The sequence below is a fragment of the Corapipo altera genome, unplaced genomic scaffold (assembly GCF_003945725.1).
Source record: "Corapipo altera isolate COAL_440 unplaced genomic scaffold, ASM394572v1 45, whole genome shotgun sequence".
Classification (NCBI taxonomy): Eukaryota; Metazoa; Chordata; class Aves; order Passeriformes; family Pipridae; genus Corapipo; species Corapipo altera.
In genome coordinates this window covers 5,917,522-5,935,418 of record NW_020884877.1, presented here as the reverse complement: position 1 = coordinate 5,935,418, position 17,897 = coordinate 5,917,522, and the positions used below count along the sequence as shown (strand labels likewise).

General features: G+C 42.9%; 1 protein-coding gene and 1 long non-coding RNA gene across 2 annotated transcripts in view; both read right to left on the bottom strand.

The window, feature by feature from the left end:
- The window catches only part of PLCL1 (phospholipase C like 1 (inactive)), a 195,708-nt gene extending 191,913 nt beyond the window's left edge, over positions 1–3,795 (bottom strand). Inside the window, exon 1 of the mRNA XM_027636654.1 lies at positions 3,390–3,795. Within this exon, the coding sequence (XP_027492455.1) occupies positions 3,390–3,662 (273 nt within the window). The 5' untranslated portion in view covers positions 3,663–3,795. The remainder of the gene's footprint in view (positions 1–3,389) is intronic.
- An 8,505-nt stretch (positions 3,796–12,300) lies between these two features.
- On the bottom strand, positions 12,301–17,682 carry LOC113944254. Its single transcript, XR_003526620.1, has 3 exons — positions 17,401–17,682; positions 14,220–14,280; positions 12,301–12,893 (listed from the first exon to the last, which is right to left on the bottom strand). It is a non-coding gene; the product is annotated as an uncharacterized LOC113944254 (long non-coding RNA).
- Positions 17,683–17,897: the final 215 nt, after the last annotated feature.

The window sequence follows — 17,897 nt, the reverse complement described above, 5'->3', positions numbered from 1 at the left end:
ACAACATCAGTCAACGCTGTTTAGAACCCCCCCACAGGAAGCATTACATGTAAAGAAAGAAGACATCCAGTTCTTTGAGCACTGTCTTCTGCTCTCCTAGCCTGGAAATGGTTGCAATTAACATTTTCTATGCAAACAATTGGCCCAGGATTATTCCCAAGGTGGAAAAAAAATAGAAAAAAGAAACACTTGGCAAATAATTTAATCAATGGATGGTCCATCTTTAGGCTTTTTAGAAAATGACTCAAGTTCTATGATCTCTTGCTATTTATCTAAGTTTACTCCCAAGCATCATACTCTGATTTCAGGCTCCTCATGGCAAACTCCCTTTCTTGCTCCAGTTCTGTAGTAAGACCATTTACTTCTTCCTTGCAACAGGAAAAAAACCTCAAACAAACAGAAACCCTAAAAAAACAACTAATACACATGTATTAGGGAAATTTTCTAATGCACAAGAATGGCCACAAGTATCTCTCATGAATCCTATTTTAAACTTAACCTCAATCTACAAAGCTGTGAACATCAGCAAAGCAAAACGGGAATAAAAATATTCTGGCTACATTTTGTTCTTTTTATATAAATGAGTTCTCTTGTTTCTGAAGCCAAATATAGAGCACACGAATGCACTGAAGATTATCTAGAAGGGTTCATATTTTACTTGCAGTATACGCCAAGTGTAATTTGCTGCAGGAAAGGTTTTCAAAGCAAGTCCCAGTTCAAGTCTTTGTACTTCACAGTTATACTGTGGATGCCAGAACACTCCAATGTAAGCAAGTCTGGCTTCCACTGGAACCGTGCTCTCAGATGCTAACCTTGAGACTTCCTGAGTTCTAAAAGACAGCTGGGGAAAAAAAATGCTGTTAAAAGTGTACTTTGATCATCTGAATCTACAGAATTTTAACGTTCTGCTTAACTGAGCAAGACCACTCGAGTTTGAAGTCCACCTTTAAATAGCCAGGAGAGAAATGGAAAAACAGGGCAAGAGTGTTCAACTCCTGCAGTTCTGTCCTTACTGTCCAACTTCCTTTGCTTTCTTAAGCCTCATTTTTCAGCTGGCAAGATCAGTTTAAAGAAAGCAATGGAATACTATTTTGACTATAAATTTAGATGAACATACAGACTTTTCAGAATTAAACAAATATAATAAAATATTGTTAAATTCTTTCCCCAGCAAAACATGCTATGCTTGAGCAGAAATCCTGCATGTTGAAGGTGAGTTGAAAAAAGAGGTAAAATAAACTGCAGGATTTTATCTTAATTCCATCTAAAACTTCCACCTAACACCTGCTGAACATCTCCTACGACATCAGAAATTCCTGAAAGATGCAGACAAATAAATTATTTAATTTCTAGCCCAAGTTAAAAGTATTTCCTATTCACTAGTATAATGCCAAAGGAAAACTGTGATTTTATATACCATTGAGACAGCCTTGTGGGACAAGAAACACAATGCTCTCTATGGGGCCCCAACAGTTGCCTTTAGAGAGGCACAGCCCGGGAATTCTCAAGTTCAGATACCTGTTATCAGACACAGCCATGTTATCTAATTTCATCCAGCTGCTTAACAACTACATTTAAGATTAATTACAGTATTTTTCATTCCATTTCTAGCACAAGAAATTATGATATTCATTCAAATTCTTATGGTGCCTGGAATAACTTTTGAGTTTCCAGACTGGATCTATGCACAGGCATCCTTCACTTTTGTCCATGAAATCAAATTTTCCCTCATACAGCATTCAATCCATTGACTTTATCAGCCCGTCCTCACTATCCTTCTATGCATCTGCCTCAGATTGCACCATTCCTAAACACAGGAAACTGAGTTGACCCAGTATTTCAGATGAGGCCTTACCAGTTCCTTGTTTAACAACATTAATTCTTTCTTATCTCTGTCAGAAATCTCTCTCCTGGTAAACACCATCCCAGGATGCATCTGAAGAAATTTCCTTCAGTTAGAGGAGTGATCATTATCACTCTCAGTAGTATTGTTGCCAGCCTGTAGTGAAAATGCTACCCAGTCATCAACATTTATACGCCATTTACGTGATTAAAACATATCTACTGGTATAGTCTGCAAAACAACAATGTTTCTTAATTGCAATCCAAGATTGTGTATTTTCAGATTCTGAAGCCTTCACACAACTCCAAGAAAAAAATACCATTTCCATACCAGTACAGTTACAGAACTTTGGTCCTGATTTAGTAAAGCATTTATGCAGCTTGAGATTGGAAGTATTCCCATCACATTAGTCTTTAGAAGACTAAAACCACCATTCAATGCTTTGTTGGGCTTAATGGGTTAATATTTCAAGGTGAAACCTGCAAAGGATCCTCGAGGCTGTTTTGCACTTAGCTACTTCGGGTCTCCTCTGACTTGAAAACTTTAAAATGCAAAAAGCAAATGTTTTGCTTTTCTATTCTTCCTTTGAATAGACATACTAAGCTGTAAGAGCTAAGCCTGTATTCTTCCTTCTTGCCTTGAGCTAGAGCTTTGCCCAGTGCCTTCACACATTTAGAGAAGTGAAGTCTCATTTTCCACTGTTCTCCCAATGCCTTCCAAGTGCAAATCACTACAAGAGAATCACGTGTGACCGTATGCTAAATTAAGTTTGCCCAGGAGACTTCATTCATCGGTTCCCCAGAAACTAGCGATTAGCCCACGTACTCGCAAGGAGATACCATTTAATTCGAAACCACATAGTTTATTCTTAAAAATTAAACCGGAAAAATAATTAACATAATCATAAAGCCATTTTCCTTACCAAAACATAACAAAGGCGGAGGCTTTAAGATCACGCCCGACCTGTTAATTTGACATTAAGGGTGCTAAACACACGGCGCTGCTCCGTAGCAATCTGTACTACATCCTGTGTCCAAACACACCTCCTGTTAATTTGTGCCACTGCATATTTTGCTAGTCAAAAGCAAAGAAATCCAGCGCTGTGGAAGCTATTTATTCTGCCTCCAGGTATTTCATGAATATTAAATAAGAACAGATAGGAGCTGCAACACAAAATAACTTTACAACTCGGCGGGGAGCTGCCCCGCTGCGAAACCCACGGGTCACACAGGAGCGCGGGTGGGACCCCGACAGCTCCCGGGGCGGCGGGAGCAGCGCCCTGGCACAGAACAGCCCCCCGCTCCGGGGACCCACCGTTCTCCGGGAGCGGCCCCGCCGCCCTTGCCCGCTGCAGGGCGGGGAGCGGAGCGGAGCGGCTGCTCCCCCTGCGCGGAGAGTGCGCGCAGCCCCAGCCCGGCGGGCTCCCACCGCCCCCTCCCCGGCGGGCTCCCCCCGCGGCCCCGGGCACACCGCAGGGCGGCTCCAGCCCGGGCAGCCCGGCGGCGGGACCCGCGGAAACTTCTCGGGCGGGGCGGCGCAGCCTTACCTTGATGATGCTGCTCCTCCGCGGGGTGGCCTTGGCCGCCTCCAGCAGGCAGGCGTCGGGGTCGGGCGCTGCCGCCGGCCCCAGGCTGCCGCCGGGGAAGCGCTCGGCGGTGCCGACGGCCGAGACGCCGCTGCGGCGCTCTCGCCTCCTGCCCGCGGCCCCCGCCGGGGCGTCCAGCGAAGCCGGCTCGGGCTCCTCCTCGGCACGGTGCGCGGCGTCGGCAGGGGCACGGCCCGCCGCGGGCTGCTCTCTGCCGCCGGCAGCCTCTGCCATCGCCCCGCCAGCGGCGTCAACTTCTCCGGGGCGCTGGGAGGGCGGGGGGGGGGGGGTCACACGGACGGAGGAGCGGACGGCGTCCCGCGGCGCTCCCTTCACGGTGCGGCGGCAACAACAGCACCGGCAGCTCTCCCCGGAGGAGCCATGGCCGTGCCCCAGCGCGGGGCGCCCGGCGGGACGCGGCAGTGCCGGGGGCGGGGGGCACGCAGGAAGTGCAGCCACAGCCCCGCGCTGTTGTGACAGGAGCCGGGCGTGTGTTGACGGGCGGCGCTGAGGGACGGCCCGCTCGGCCAATCAGCACCGCGCCCGCCCCCCGGCGGCGCCGCGGCGGCCAATGGGCGCGGGGAGGGGCGTGCCCGCGGGACGCCCGGACGGGCGCTCGGGGCGGTGCGGGCGAGGGCAGGTGGGGCTGCGAGGCCGTGATCACACCCGGGCGCCCCCGCCACAACCCTCGGGAAGAGGGTGCAGGAAGGGCAGTGTCACCCGTCGGGAGCTGGGTCGGCCCGGGAATGCTTCCCCGCACGAGGTTTAGGCGGGTTTGGGCTGCTGCCCCCCGTGCCAGGGTAAAAGCAGCGTGTGGGAGAGGTGACTTAAGTGACACGTCCCGCAGCGCTCGGCCAGAGGCGCTGTGGCGGGGGCAGCGACGCCGCGCGAGGGAGCGCTGCCCGCAGGGGCTGCGGGTGTGAGGTGAACCGGCTGCCGAGGGCGGGCCGGCGGAGAGGGTGCGAGGCGTGAGGGGGACTCGCAAGAAACGGTGGAGACTCGCGCTGGGGCTCCTCCGTCTCTTGCAAACGAGCCCAGAGCAGGGCAGGTCGTGCGGAGTTGCGAGTTCGCCGCCCTTTCCCCGCTGCTCGCTTCCCTCACGGCTCGCGGCGGTCCCGCTCCGCACGGCCCCGGACCCGCACGGCCCCGCTCAGCCCCGCACAGACCCGGACCCGCACCAATCTGCACGGACTTGGCCCCTCACAGCCCCAACCCCGCACAGCCCCGCACAGCCCCGGGCAGGGCCGTGGCAGGGCCGACACCGCCCCCTGGCGGCGCGCACGGTCCCCGCTCCCGCAGCCGCCGCGGTCCCGGTGCGGGGCCCGAAGGGAGGCGGGGAAGAGGAGCCACCCAGGAAAGGGATTGTATCCCGGGCAGCCAGGCCGAGGGCCCCGGGCAGCCTTCGGAAGAGTTGGCGTGAGCGCGGCGCTGTCCTTCGCAATTCTTCAGGTGGTATTTAGTTATAATGAGATTATCTATGTGGGGAGCTCGGGAAAGGTGGGGTGAAGGGGAGTGCAGCAAGGGTGAAAGCAGAGGAAAGACAGGTGAGAAGGAGATTATACGGTGAGATGGAAAATAGGAGGGGTAGGGCTGCACAGGCTGATAGTCACTGGAGACGTTCAAAATTCAAAATTACAGCTATCAGCTTTAAAGACAGTAAGGCTCTCTGGAAAAATTAATTTCTCCCTGGTTTCTAAAGTAATTCCTTAATGAATGTGTTTGGCACCTGTTGAAAATCAATGATTAAGCAAGAAATAGTAAGAGATAATCTCCTTACCCCACCCAGTCATTAGTTACTAGCAAATGCCTGGCTACAGGGCATAATTGCTACTTAAAGGATGCGAAATTTATATATCTATATACATATGCTATATATAATATTTAGAATTCCACATTAAAAAAAATCTCAGAGCTTCTGTCAAGGTTATTGAGGCATTTATCATGTTCAGCACAAAGAAATGCTAATTGAAGGACAGATCTAAATATAACTCAACTTTTTTCATGAGCTTTCTTCTAAGTTTTATGTAAAAAAAAGTCATCATTCATGTCTACCACATTTACTTTGGTTTGGTCTGGTTTCTTTCAGTGTGAAAGACCACAAAATAAGTAACCCTAAAAGAAAATATTCACATTGAAGAAATATTTATCTTAAAAAATACTGGAGAGAAGAGAATTGTAAGTGAATGGAAGACTTAACCTCAGCCTGCATTGTACACAGAGAGAACATGATACTAAGTCACTGCAACAAAGAGGGGGAAAAAACCCCACAAAGCCAATTAATAAAAACTTATCTATATAGTGCCACACAGTCTGAACTAAGAAGACTAATTTAAAGACAATACAAAAGGTAATTATCATGCAGTATTTTAATAGAGGGAATTATTGCTTCATGTAGAAATGCATTGTAGCTTTTTCATATATTTTGTGAAATCATATGAAATTTAATCCCTGGTGTAATCATTTGAGAACAGCAAAATACTGTCACAGCTGAAATCTGCTGCATCTACCAGAAACTGTCTGTAGCATGTTGCATGGACAGGTGCATATAACATATTAAAGAACTTTATCCTTTCTAGGATTTTTCTTATACACCCAAAATTAGGGAGATACTTATTGTCAAATGCATTGTCTTCGGGTATCAAAAGTTTAAAATCATTTAATTCTCACCTCATATTCCAACCTTTCACACCTGAAGTCTTTAACTGAGAAAATTCTACAGGGAATGTACAGATTTTAAATTTCATAAACATCAAAACTACAGGGAACACAGAACTAATTATATTTTTGCTCTGTTTGTCCACAAGAAGCAAAGATTTTAGAATTATGTATGGTACAGCTAAGAGAGAGTTTAGCTGAATTCTTCTCTAGAAGAGAACAAAAGGTTGGCTATTTTACTGACTATGCATCTCTGGATTCTTCTGAGGCATCTGTATCTATCTGCTTCTGTTTGGGAAGAACCACGAATTATGAAGCAAAAGAGGAATTGGTTTTGATACTTCTTAATGTTTAATAAGAAAAGAGATTTAACAAAAGGAAGCTTTACACTAAAAGTGCTTGCATAGAAAGTAAAAAAATCCAGATTGGGTGGTGATAAGTTTATTTAACAGGTTTCTGTACTCAGTTTCAAGATGATCTGATGCAGCCCACTGTACAAAAACACTGCAGCGTTGTCCACAGTTACTTCAGATAGGGACAGATTTTCAAGAACAGTCAAGGAATTCACTCAAGCTAAGGAAGACAAGATGGTAGATAAAAAAGTCTATGTGTTTGCCTGAACACATGAGTCAGCAAGTGCCTGCAATGTCTATTTTAATGTGGATTTTTTTTTTGTATACTCAGCTTACTCCCATCTCCATCCTTAAGGCACACAATTGTTCCTTAGTGGGTGTAGTTTGTATCATAAACCAGCTGAAAATAAGTTGGCTTGGAGCTGTGCTGAAGTATAGCTTACATAAGCCAGTAGTTTGCACCTAGACACTGAATTTTGGGAAGCTCTTAATTTTAAGTATTCTGCTGGGAGCCAAAAGTGGTGCTCCTGAACCAATTGGCTGATGAAGTGTGAAAGCTGACATCTTTTCCTGTGTCATGAGCATCTAATTTGCAAGATAGAGAAAGCAGTAGGGAAAAAGTTGTGATTTCTTCAAGTATGCAGTGACAGCAAATCATAATTTCAGAATTGATGAGACTTATGCAAAGCTATTGATGAGAAAATGTTTTGCTAGGTAATTCTTAAAGTGATTTTTTTTTAAAGTCTTAGTGGTTATTATGTCTGTGCTGTTATAGGCTGAACGTGGTATTATAAAACAACAGAAAAAGAATGATATAATTTATTTATGCAAATATGTACTTGTTGCTAAGCTTCACTCATGTTTTGGCAAGACAACCTCAAGTCATATTTTGCCTATAATTAGGCTTTCAGACTGGGAAAAAAGTGCAAGTTCAAAATAGTATAAATCAAAATAGTTAAAAGGTCATAATCTTTCTTTAAAACATTGTGTGTATGTTTTCAAATATTATTAATTTTAAAAAAATATTTACACTCCTTGATTCAATGCATCCTAGTTTTTTTATTAATTCTTGTTTTGTCTTGCCTCCTACTTCTTTGAAAAAGCCTCATTATACTTACATATCATATTACATTTTCCAGGTAGTATAAATGTTATATCTTCTCTAACTTAATGAGAGACACTTTTGTGCCTTTATCTTAATGATGTTCTTGTTGCAGCTGAAGTCATTGATGAATTCTTTTCACTGTCTGATAGTACTTTAATTGTTTTTAATAATTAGAATACTGTGGTTATAGAAGACTCTTGCCAACTCTTCACTCTGAGAAACAGTCCTTTGTTTCAGCAGTATTGTTTGCCCAAACAGATACCCCAGTTAAGTATGAGAAATGGCAAAATCAGGACCTTGGTTAGGTCATGTTTAATCTGATTTCACACCACTGCTTACTGTATAGACACAGCCCCAAACCCTTGGAGTGGAATGTACTGATTTCTATTTGGAAATCAGCGCACAGGGAAAGATCCTTAGCGCTGCAAAAAGCCACCCAAAAGTTAGCAAGCACCAGAATTAAGGTTAGTGGTCCTGGTGCAGTTTAATATCCTTTGGTGCAAATGTTGCGATCATGTGGAATGCTACAGGACTATGGCTCCTCCCACTGCCTGGGATAACCCCTGGGAATGAGACTGTTTTCCTTACCTGGAGCTCTTCTTTTCACCTTCCTCCAGACATGGCAGTTTACTATCACCCACCTACTTGTTCTCCAAGCTGTAGCAAGGTGTTTTGGCACTCAGTGTCTCCTCTCTCCTTACCCTACATGGATCTTCCTAATTACTGCTACCATCTTTTGCTCACCAGTTGCCACAGTGAGCACAGGAGACCTGAGAGGACTACTGGACACTCTTGTCAGAATAGTTGTGGCTTTTCTTGCCATCAGTGGGGGGCACTTCTTTCATTACCCCTAGTGTGGATTTGCTTTACCCATTGCCTCCTCTCCTGCAGGCTCAGCTCTTCCCTCTGTGCATTCAACCAAGTTTCCTTCACCCCACACCTGCACCCAGTGGTGGGTCACTGCAGGAGGGAGCTCATGGCTCTGCTGGTTGACTTTGACCTCCAAAGCTGCAAAGAGACTGAATGGAGCACGGGTTAGGTAAAGCCTGGAATGAAAAGGGGAGTAAAATCTGAGCTTCTGAAAACAAATTTTGCAGAGGCATAGCAGGTAACAACAATTGAACCAAATTTAGTACGCAGGAAAGAGCACGTTCCTGATAAGGAAGCAATTCTTCTACCAAATTTAGCACCAACTGTAAAAGAAGGTGACATTAGAGTTTTTCTAAGGGACAATGGTAAGATGTCATGTGTTGTTTTGGTTTTGCAAAAAAACCCCATTTTTTTCCTAACCTGATTTTCAAGGGTAGATGTTTGCCAAGAATGCATCTCCCTTACATAAAGACTCACAACTTGAGTCATACACACACCTTCAGGTTTTTGGCCAATGTGACTGAAGTTCAAGAAGTTAACAAGTAACTGAAAATAAGATTTTTCCACGGACAACTTCAGGTAACCCCAGAAGTCATGCTACAACCTAGGCAAAACAGAGTTTATTCACTTGTGCAACCAGTGAAACTTTCTCAAGTTGCCCATGTTTAGTTTCTAGTTGTTTAGTTTGGGGGAGGGAAGAGAAGGCATGTTGTATATGTTATGACAGAAATTGTCTTGAGGATTTGAGGGAGTCTTAAAGACGAATTCTTTTTCAAGTCTAATGATACTTAATGACTCTTGTTTAAGGTAGGTGGTAATTCCACCTAAAGAGGACCTTTACCGATGACTGTCTTTTTCACAGAGCTCATTTTAGCTCCTCTGATCATTGCTTTTAGTATTTCTTTGGCTGTGACACATGCACAGAAATCTAATTGTAGTTGTTGCTACCTTTCAGGCTTTGTGAACTCCCTTGTTCACTGCCATGAACAGTATGATCCAACAGATGTATGCCACTTCCCCCATTCTTTGGTAATTACTTACCAAGGGGTTCAGTTTCATGCCACAGGCTGTACTATGGCACAGCCTTTCCCATCCTTGCTAGCTCCGAGGATATATTCCAAGTTAGAAATGCAATGGCAGTACAGTTCCCACACACTTACATACAATTTTTGGGGATCATTTGGATTATCATGATCTGTGCAGCTGGCGGGGAAGCAGCATTAGTGTTAAATGATACCTATTAGCCAGGAATTATTCTTACTGAGAATAGAAAGCCTTCTGGTAATATCCCAGTTCAAAAGCAACTCTCTAATCTTGCCACCTCAGAAGCAAATTGCTACCATCGTCAGCAGGAGTCATATTCATATCTACTTTGCAGTTAAAGACTTTGGAGGAAATCTGGACAGTATACCAAGACTGGAATTTAGGTTCTTCTACCTGCTAATCAGACATACAATCTTCCTCCTGACATGCACTCCCTGAAAAATTTAGCACTGCTTAACTGGTTTTTGGTCATGAACAAGTTAATCCTGTGCATCCTGGACCACTGAGGTGGTATGCACTAGCCTGACCATCAGGGGAAAAGAACTCATTGAAATTCTTTCAGGGGGCTCCTGACAATGATGTGAGGGAAAGTATCAAATGATCTAATAGGAGTGGGTCTGTGTGGGGAGAGCACTGTGATGAGAGCCTGATATCACTGATAGGGTGGGGATAGAGCTCCAGTGCCATGGATAGAACAGCTGCACATTGGAGTGCAGAACCCTGTCTCTTGGTTTCAGCTAAGTCAGTCTGCACTTGGAAACTGCTCTGTGATGAGAACCAAGTAGGTGAGTTGGGATGATCAGGAGATTTCCTTCAAAATTGCACCTTGATCCAAACAGAAATGCTAAACCAGATGCTCCCATGGTAAGTAAGTGTTAGAAGTACACTGCCATCTTTAGATGGCCTCCCAAAGGAGGAGTGTAAAGAGCTGTACCCACGTTTGCCTCACTTCAAAGAAAGCTGATTTCATATGAAAAAAGTCAAAACAGTGTTTCCCAGCAATATTTTTAACAGCTTTTACTCTGGCTTAAAGTGGTAGTATATATGAACAGAAAACCTGTAAAGTCTTTCTTTTTACACTGGAACTAAAGTTATAGGCAACTTTGGCCTACTCCTTGATACCACTTCCAAACACAAGGTTATATGTAGCTAGATAAATTTTTTAGCAAGTTTTCAAATTCATCTATGTCTGGTTATTTCTCATGCATGCAAATTTGGCCCATCTCTCTTAATTCATTAGAAAAAATCACCTCAAAATAAAAAAAAAACCAAAACAATATGATTATGAGCACAATGTAATCCTCAAAATAACTTGAATTCCTCTGGTATTAATTGAAAAGGATTTTAAGAAGATTAAAAATATTTTCCATCAGTGATGAAGTATATTTAATCTTTTATTGAAAAGCTCATGTTCCTTAACAGCAGGTTAGAAGATTATCTAAGGACATAGAAAAGAAAGCCTAATGACTAATCTATGTAAGCTTATTTTCCTAAAATTTGCCACTGTGGGAATACTAACATGTATAAATTGAAACCACTGTTTATCTGTGTCTTTTCTGAGTGGGGTTCAATAAGCTGGTAGTTAAAATCTGTAGCCTATAGTAACTCCCACTGTATCCCACAGCAGGATCAGCAAAAGTGAAGCATTCTGCAAATACAAGGCCAGGAGAGTTTTCCTCCCAAATGCAGAGATTTACAGACAAATCCACAATAAAATGTGTTAGGTAAATGTAGAAGTCACCTGTTTACTTTGTGGTTTGGAAGAATCCTCTAATCCTAATGAGTTACCTTCTTTTCATCTAATCTTAGATGTGCAGTCAGACTTGGGAGCAAGATTTGGGGAGATTAAAGTGTATTAACCCTTCAGGCTATGCTGCTGTCAAAAGACAGCACAGCTTTTCCCATATATATTCTGCAAGTGTGATGTCCAGAGATGCCAAGAAATGGTTTTATGAGCACATATTATACACAGTGAGGCTGAGTGAGCCATACTGTGAACACAGCACTTCTCAACAGTCTGTGATTTTGGGGAGAATAGGAAAAACCTAAAGAAGAGTGATCTCTCTTGTTTAGTAAATTCCTAGGTCCGTAGTGTGGGCTAAAACTTACAATGGCTTATTTCCTATGAGCTACTACAAATAAAACAAATTGAATTTAAATTACCTATTGGTCCAAATACTTAAATGCCTTTGATTTGAATGGAAAGTAAAAGGTAAAAACATTTCAGAGCTCACAGATGCTCTGAGATAGTATTTTACAAAATGCAGAAAAAAGAGTGAATTGCAAATTGAGCAAAATAAAAAAGAAACAAAGCAAAAAAATCCCCTAATCACTCATGCAGACAAGATGGGTGATCTCATAAAGCTGGATTCTAACTGAAACATTAATATGGAGAAATCTCTTCATGTTACGTAAGAACAAGTCAAATTTAATGTTAACTATGGAAAGATTAGCTATCCTTTTGAAAAATCAATGCTTCGAGTTGTTTTTCCTATGTATCTAATAATCTTTTTTAAATAATCAAAATTTTCAGAGGAAGGGACCTTCTTTGTACAGTTATTTGAGATCTCCAGATAAAACAGTCTATTTCATTATACAAGTAGATTATTGTGAAGTGTTGCCCCTTAAAGTTTGCCAGGCTTGTATCTCTAAAATTGATTAATAAACAGAATCTGAGTATTTAAAAAATTACAACAAAGTCTGAGGTTGTAAAACACGCTACTTCCAACTCTGCAACTGGTTTTACAGTTGCAATTCTCCTTTTCACCATTAAGTTCCATACTCATGTCAATCAACTGAGATGGAAAATAACTCAAACCATAATGCACAGACTGAAACCAAGCGTAAACTCTTCTTCCTGTACTCAACTGCCTGCATCCCATTTCAGCTCTGTTTTGACTCATTAGGTATTTAATTCATGAAAGAGGAAGGAAAACACTGGAAAGACTGCAACTACAGAGGCTCTTCATTCCCAGGGGAAAGGTACATGGTAGGTTCATATGTATTCCATCACATACAGTTCTATACAGTATTACATGGGAAAGAACAAACAAACTGAAGTGAAGGTTGATTATTTTACTGCTATTTTCAGCCATTTGAATAGTGTTTCTAAGCAATAGCAGTTATGTTATACTCTTTTTTTCCATTTTACATGTAGAAGTTTTGAGTAGCAGAGAGCAGAACAAAAGCAACAGGAATGTGTAGGGATATATGCAAGTATTCCCCCATAAATGAGGGACCTGCTAAAACAGGAGTAGCTGTCCTATCTGAATCTCACAAACTGCAGGTACAGAGTAATTTACCACACGTACAAAAAAGAACCAAACAGCAAAACTGTAATGAGCAAGAATAAAATGGCTTGATTCTATATTTCTGTGTGCCATTCCACTTCAAATCACTGAAGTCAAAAGAGAGAAAAGCTTTTTGGGGCTACTGGATCTAAAACACAATAAAGAAAATTACATGAGTATTAAAAATTTCCCCAAGTATGTGCAATAGATTAGCAACATCATAACTACAGTAGATTTCTTTTTGTTTGTTTGTTTTGTTTTGTTTGAGCTGGTACCTAAACATACAATGACATTTGAAGAATCAAGTTCTAAAAGGTAAGATTAGAAGCCACATTGATTTTCTGAGATGGTGGTCAAATGAACAGGGAAAGGAAAAACCTGTTTACCTTATAAGAACACTTTAACATAACAGCAGCATGTAGATATTATTAAATTGCACTTATATCCATGTAACTTTACACTTCCAGAGCAGGAAAGCCTGTTATTTTATCTTTCTTGCAAGTATTTTTCCAACCTGTCTTTCACAATACATGTCAATTTTTTCTAGTTTTTTCTACTTATTTATTTCTGTCTGCAGAATTTTATATTCAGTTCAGTGAAACATGTAAAATATAATATTATGACAACTGCAAAAGAACATTAAAAGCCTAAAATTTATCAGACTCAGGATAAGCATTACATTTTTGTTCAACTAAATGAAACACAGAAGGGGGAAATGCAGAGGAAAAGCCAATCAAGGCTGTCACACTAAGTTAAAGTAAATGAGGAGTCTGATAAATTTCTCTTCACTCACCCCACTGGAGATCTATTAAGATTTCCATGTGACATGTATCTATGTATCTATGTGTTTTGTTGGAGGACTGTGCTTTTAGAAAACAGAAAGGAGTCAGATTTCTCAGTAGACCTATTTAGTATTTCCCATTAATAACCACATTATCAGATTTAACAAAGGATTGTACTATAATTCTCCCATTTGCTAGGGACATTTATTAAAGTGCTGATAAGCTTTACAATTTCACTCAGATGCTACTACATTTTCAAGTACCTTTCCAAATCTGACACTTTCAATGGTATCCTTCATGTTTTAATTGTGACAAGTTCCATCAGCAAGGGAACTTCTATGCAGCAGTTTCCAGTAAGCTTTACCCCCTTCGAGACAGGTAAGACAAAATGTACACAAATGCCTTTATAAATAAAGCTGAACTTCATAAATAAATCTGAACTCTGAAAAGAGACAGAAAACAAGCCAGTCTTACGTAGCAACTCTCTGCCAATAACCTATGCCACGCTGAAGTTTACTTTTGGAAAATAAGGTATTTTTAAACTAAGCTGTGAAACCTAATTATGTCTTCAAAATTGAAAGAAAGCACTAATTGCCCTGATACATTTTGAGCTAGAAATTATCCATAATAATGTTATTATTCTGCAAGGACGGACTGAATGAAGAAGTTTTTGTTGTGTGGTAGCAACCTACCACTCTGGAAGCGTGGTCTCGGATCATCGAAATCTCCTAGTCTCCTCTGGATTGCTGAGGGCTGGGAAAATGTGAAATAGGGAACAAATGAGCAACTCATGCAGGAGTAGCTCAGCTTGATATTCATAGGAAACTGTAACCCTCACTCACCCATGCCAGCATCCAACCCCCAGAGCCTCTCCGAGTCCAGCAGAGCCCTCAAGTCCCCTGCAGTGCTCCTGACAGACCCCTGTGCTACCCAGGACCTCCCAGGGGACCTTGTACTCCCTAAAGCTCCCATATACTCTCCCAGTGCCTCCAGTGCCTCTGAGGGCTCTCCCAACAATTTTTGAGCCCTGCAGTACTCTGAGTACCCACCCCGTGATGATTACAGGGGTTAAAGGAGTAGTGGATAGCAGCGTAGCCATTATGTGGAGGAAAGGGGGACAGAGACAAGAGGAGGGGAGCAAGAGTATTGTTAGGGCAAGTGGAAACAAAGCAGGAGGTAGAGACAAAGGGCAGATAGAATGGTGGGAATTGGGATGGGGTCACAGCTCATCTAGAAGGGAGATGTGCCCAACTAACCCAAGAAAAGGGAATGATGTGGGGAAAGGGCCTGTAAGATGGAAATGTCATACCAGAGAAATACACACACAGCTTTGAATAAACGGAAAACTTCACAGAAACAAGTAATTTTCCTTCTGCATTTTTCACATGGCACTGACCATAACATTTTTACTCAGTGGAACTCCTTAAATGACGATCATAATGTGCTTCTAAGCACTTTTAGATCTCTCGGGAGGTTTCCTCCAAGTCCTTGAATACATAAGAGCTCTTGGCTTTTTGATTGTTCTAGTTTAGGGTCAGAGTGTAAAGAATCCATTCACAAGCTCATGAGAAAATCACTGTATACATCTTCATAAGTTACAGGTTTTTATTTTTAATACAGTTGTATTCCATGCAGCAGGGACAGAAGTCAATTTTTTAGTAACATCCTAAGAGCTGTTTTTATGAAATTGAGAGCAGGAAGTAAGTAATCTTTCATCAGGTACACACTCTGACAAGGATATATTAGTGCTCATATTTCCATGAAAGGATCTTAGCATGCTGGTAGGACAACTAGCATTATTATCTACAGATAGAAGATAATAGAAGCAAAAAAGGTAGCATGTCTTTTCCAAGGTCAGTGAATCAATCAGTGAAATGTATTACTCATAACATCATCCTTGTCTTTTTGTGCCTGGAAAATTCTTTTCCTCCTTTCTCCTCCCAATCCATTTTCCCTCCCTATTTTTCTCTCTTGCTTTTTTCAGTTTATCTTTCCTCACTTAACCTCTGACTTTCTCCGATGCTAAAAAAAGGACAAAAAGCAAGAGCCTACAGGAACCAGCACAGCCAGACTCTTGTCTTTGTCCAGCACTGCCTTTTAATTTGTGGGAGAGAACAGCAGGAGAGATCATTTCATGCTGTGTATATTGCTGACATGCAGTGTCAGGAAAAACAGTCGCACTCCTGACTTCCTTTGAGAGTGGTTCCCTCACAGGATGCTGTTCCCTTAATGAAGCAGCCACGCAGTGCTAGGACAGCCCTGCAGCCTTTGTTGTGATATTCAAATCCTGTATGCATGGCATATATTTTTGCCAGCTGTACTAGTAGTCCTGTTACATGTGTTGAATTTTCAGGTTTTAAGTTATCAGAATAAAAAATAGCACAATCTTTCTCGTTTATTTGCCAAAGTCCTGGTTTTTTTCACAACTGTCTTATTTTAAACATAAATGTCCTAGATTTTGGGTTTTTTTAAGTAAAGGAGGAGGTATAATGTAGAAGATACAACAATTAAAACTATGTAAAATACACTTTCATGTCTCTGAATGTTTCTTTATTCTTTCAGCTGTTCTGACTTTAAATTCCCCAAACCAAGATATGAAGAACATGAAAGGCTTGGGCTATTCTGCCTTTCACATCATTAAAATATAGTGCTGTTCTTAGGATAAGCTTTGTTGCTGTCTGATAAATATTCATAAAAGTCAATGAATGCAATTCAGCAGAGTTCTGTAATCTCGCAAAATAACTATTTCTAAAAAAACCCCATCAGCTCTGCTAAAACTGCCTTTACTTTTATAGTTTTCTCAGCTAAAAAACCCCACACTACTAAGAGTTAAGCATTATATTGTTATATATTACAGGCACAGAATTATTAGAGACTCTTCTAGGGTTGTGGCTTTTTATTCTGTGTGATAACAATAATGTTGCAGAAGCTGGTAGATGTTGAAGCAACAGCAGAAAAGTAAGAAGCAGTGTAGGGTCCTGTAAGGACTGCAGGTCTGTGCCCTGCCTACACTGAGGGAGAGTTAAATAACGTGAGGGGATGTTTGGTTTAGGTTGGATGGGTATAACTTGCATAAAGCAAACTTAAGCAAGATACAAAGATTTGAATTCAACTAAAATGTATTTTATTGTAGACATTGTCAAAATAATATTCCTTGAAGTCTTTATTTTAAAGCACCCAATAAAAGTAAACCACAAGAGTAGCTAAGGATAAATTGGCCCTACAGTGATTCCTGATACTGTGTGTTGGGGTTGAGCTGCACTGACTTAGCCTGTGAATGTTTGATCTCTTTAAAAACAATTTTCCCACTGGGGTGGCATTCCAGCTCTCATTGTCATCAAATCAAGGATTTTTGTCGGGCTGTACCTTTGTACCTACATTGATTATGAGTTTGGCATTTGACTCACTCTTTGTTCCAGACCTGTTTAACAGCAGAGATATTTTCAGGGCAAACTGCATTTACAGACAGAATGAAATTATGGAACAGGGTTGTAGTGCTGTTCAGTGAGTGACCCCAGAAGTACATCTGACATGAGCATTACCATTGGTGCTTCTCCTCTAGTTCAGTAAGGGTTGAAAAAAGAATAATTTGAGTTGGAATATTTTGAGGAGTGGTCACAAAGGTGTTATTTTCCAGCCCTCTCTGCTAGCACTCGCCGAATTGCATCTGCAAGGTCATCTCAGGCCTGCTGTTGTACAGCTGTTCTCAGGGCACCCTGCCTGCTTGAGAGTCTCTTTGGGAACCTTGGGAAGACTCCTTGAGTTGAAAAAAGGGCTTTCGTTTCTTCATGTTGACAACTGTACAGTCTAACCTATGTTTTCACCTCCCATCAAATCATGGTGTGGTAAGCCAGACCCAGGGAACTGCCTCACCTGCTTTGTATTTCTCCCGCAGAGGCCAGGTGAAACGCATGACTCCATTTTCCTTCCCGTTTCACGCCCTAGTCGGGAGGGTAAAAACCCAGCTGGGAGTTAGCTCCTGTCTCCTCAGGTGCTGGGGACGGAGCTGGAGGTTCCTCGGCCGCCTCAGGGGTTTCCCAGCGCGGTCCCGGCCGCTCCCCGAGGGGGAAGGACACGCGCCCGGAGGCTGCGGGTGCCGCGGTACCCGCGGGGAACGGAGCGCGGGCTCGCGCCCGGCTGGTGCACCCGCACAGGCAGACGGGGCTCCGGGCGCTGCAGCGGCCCCGAGGCGGCACTGAGCCCCAAGCCCTGAGGCGGGGCGGGCGGGGAGCGGCAGCGCCAGCGGGGCCGGGAGGGGGCGAGGCCAGAGGCGCCCACGGTCGCCTCCTCGCAGGGATCCCGTGAGGGGGCGCGGGACCCCCGGGGAGAGGCCGCAGGTTCTCGAAAGAGCCGGTTTCCCGGGGCAAGGT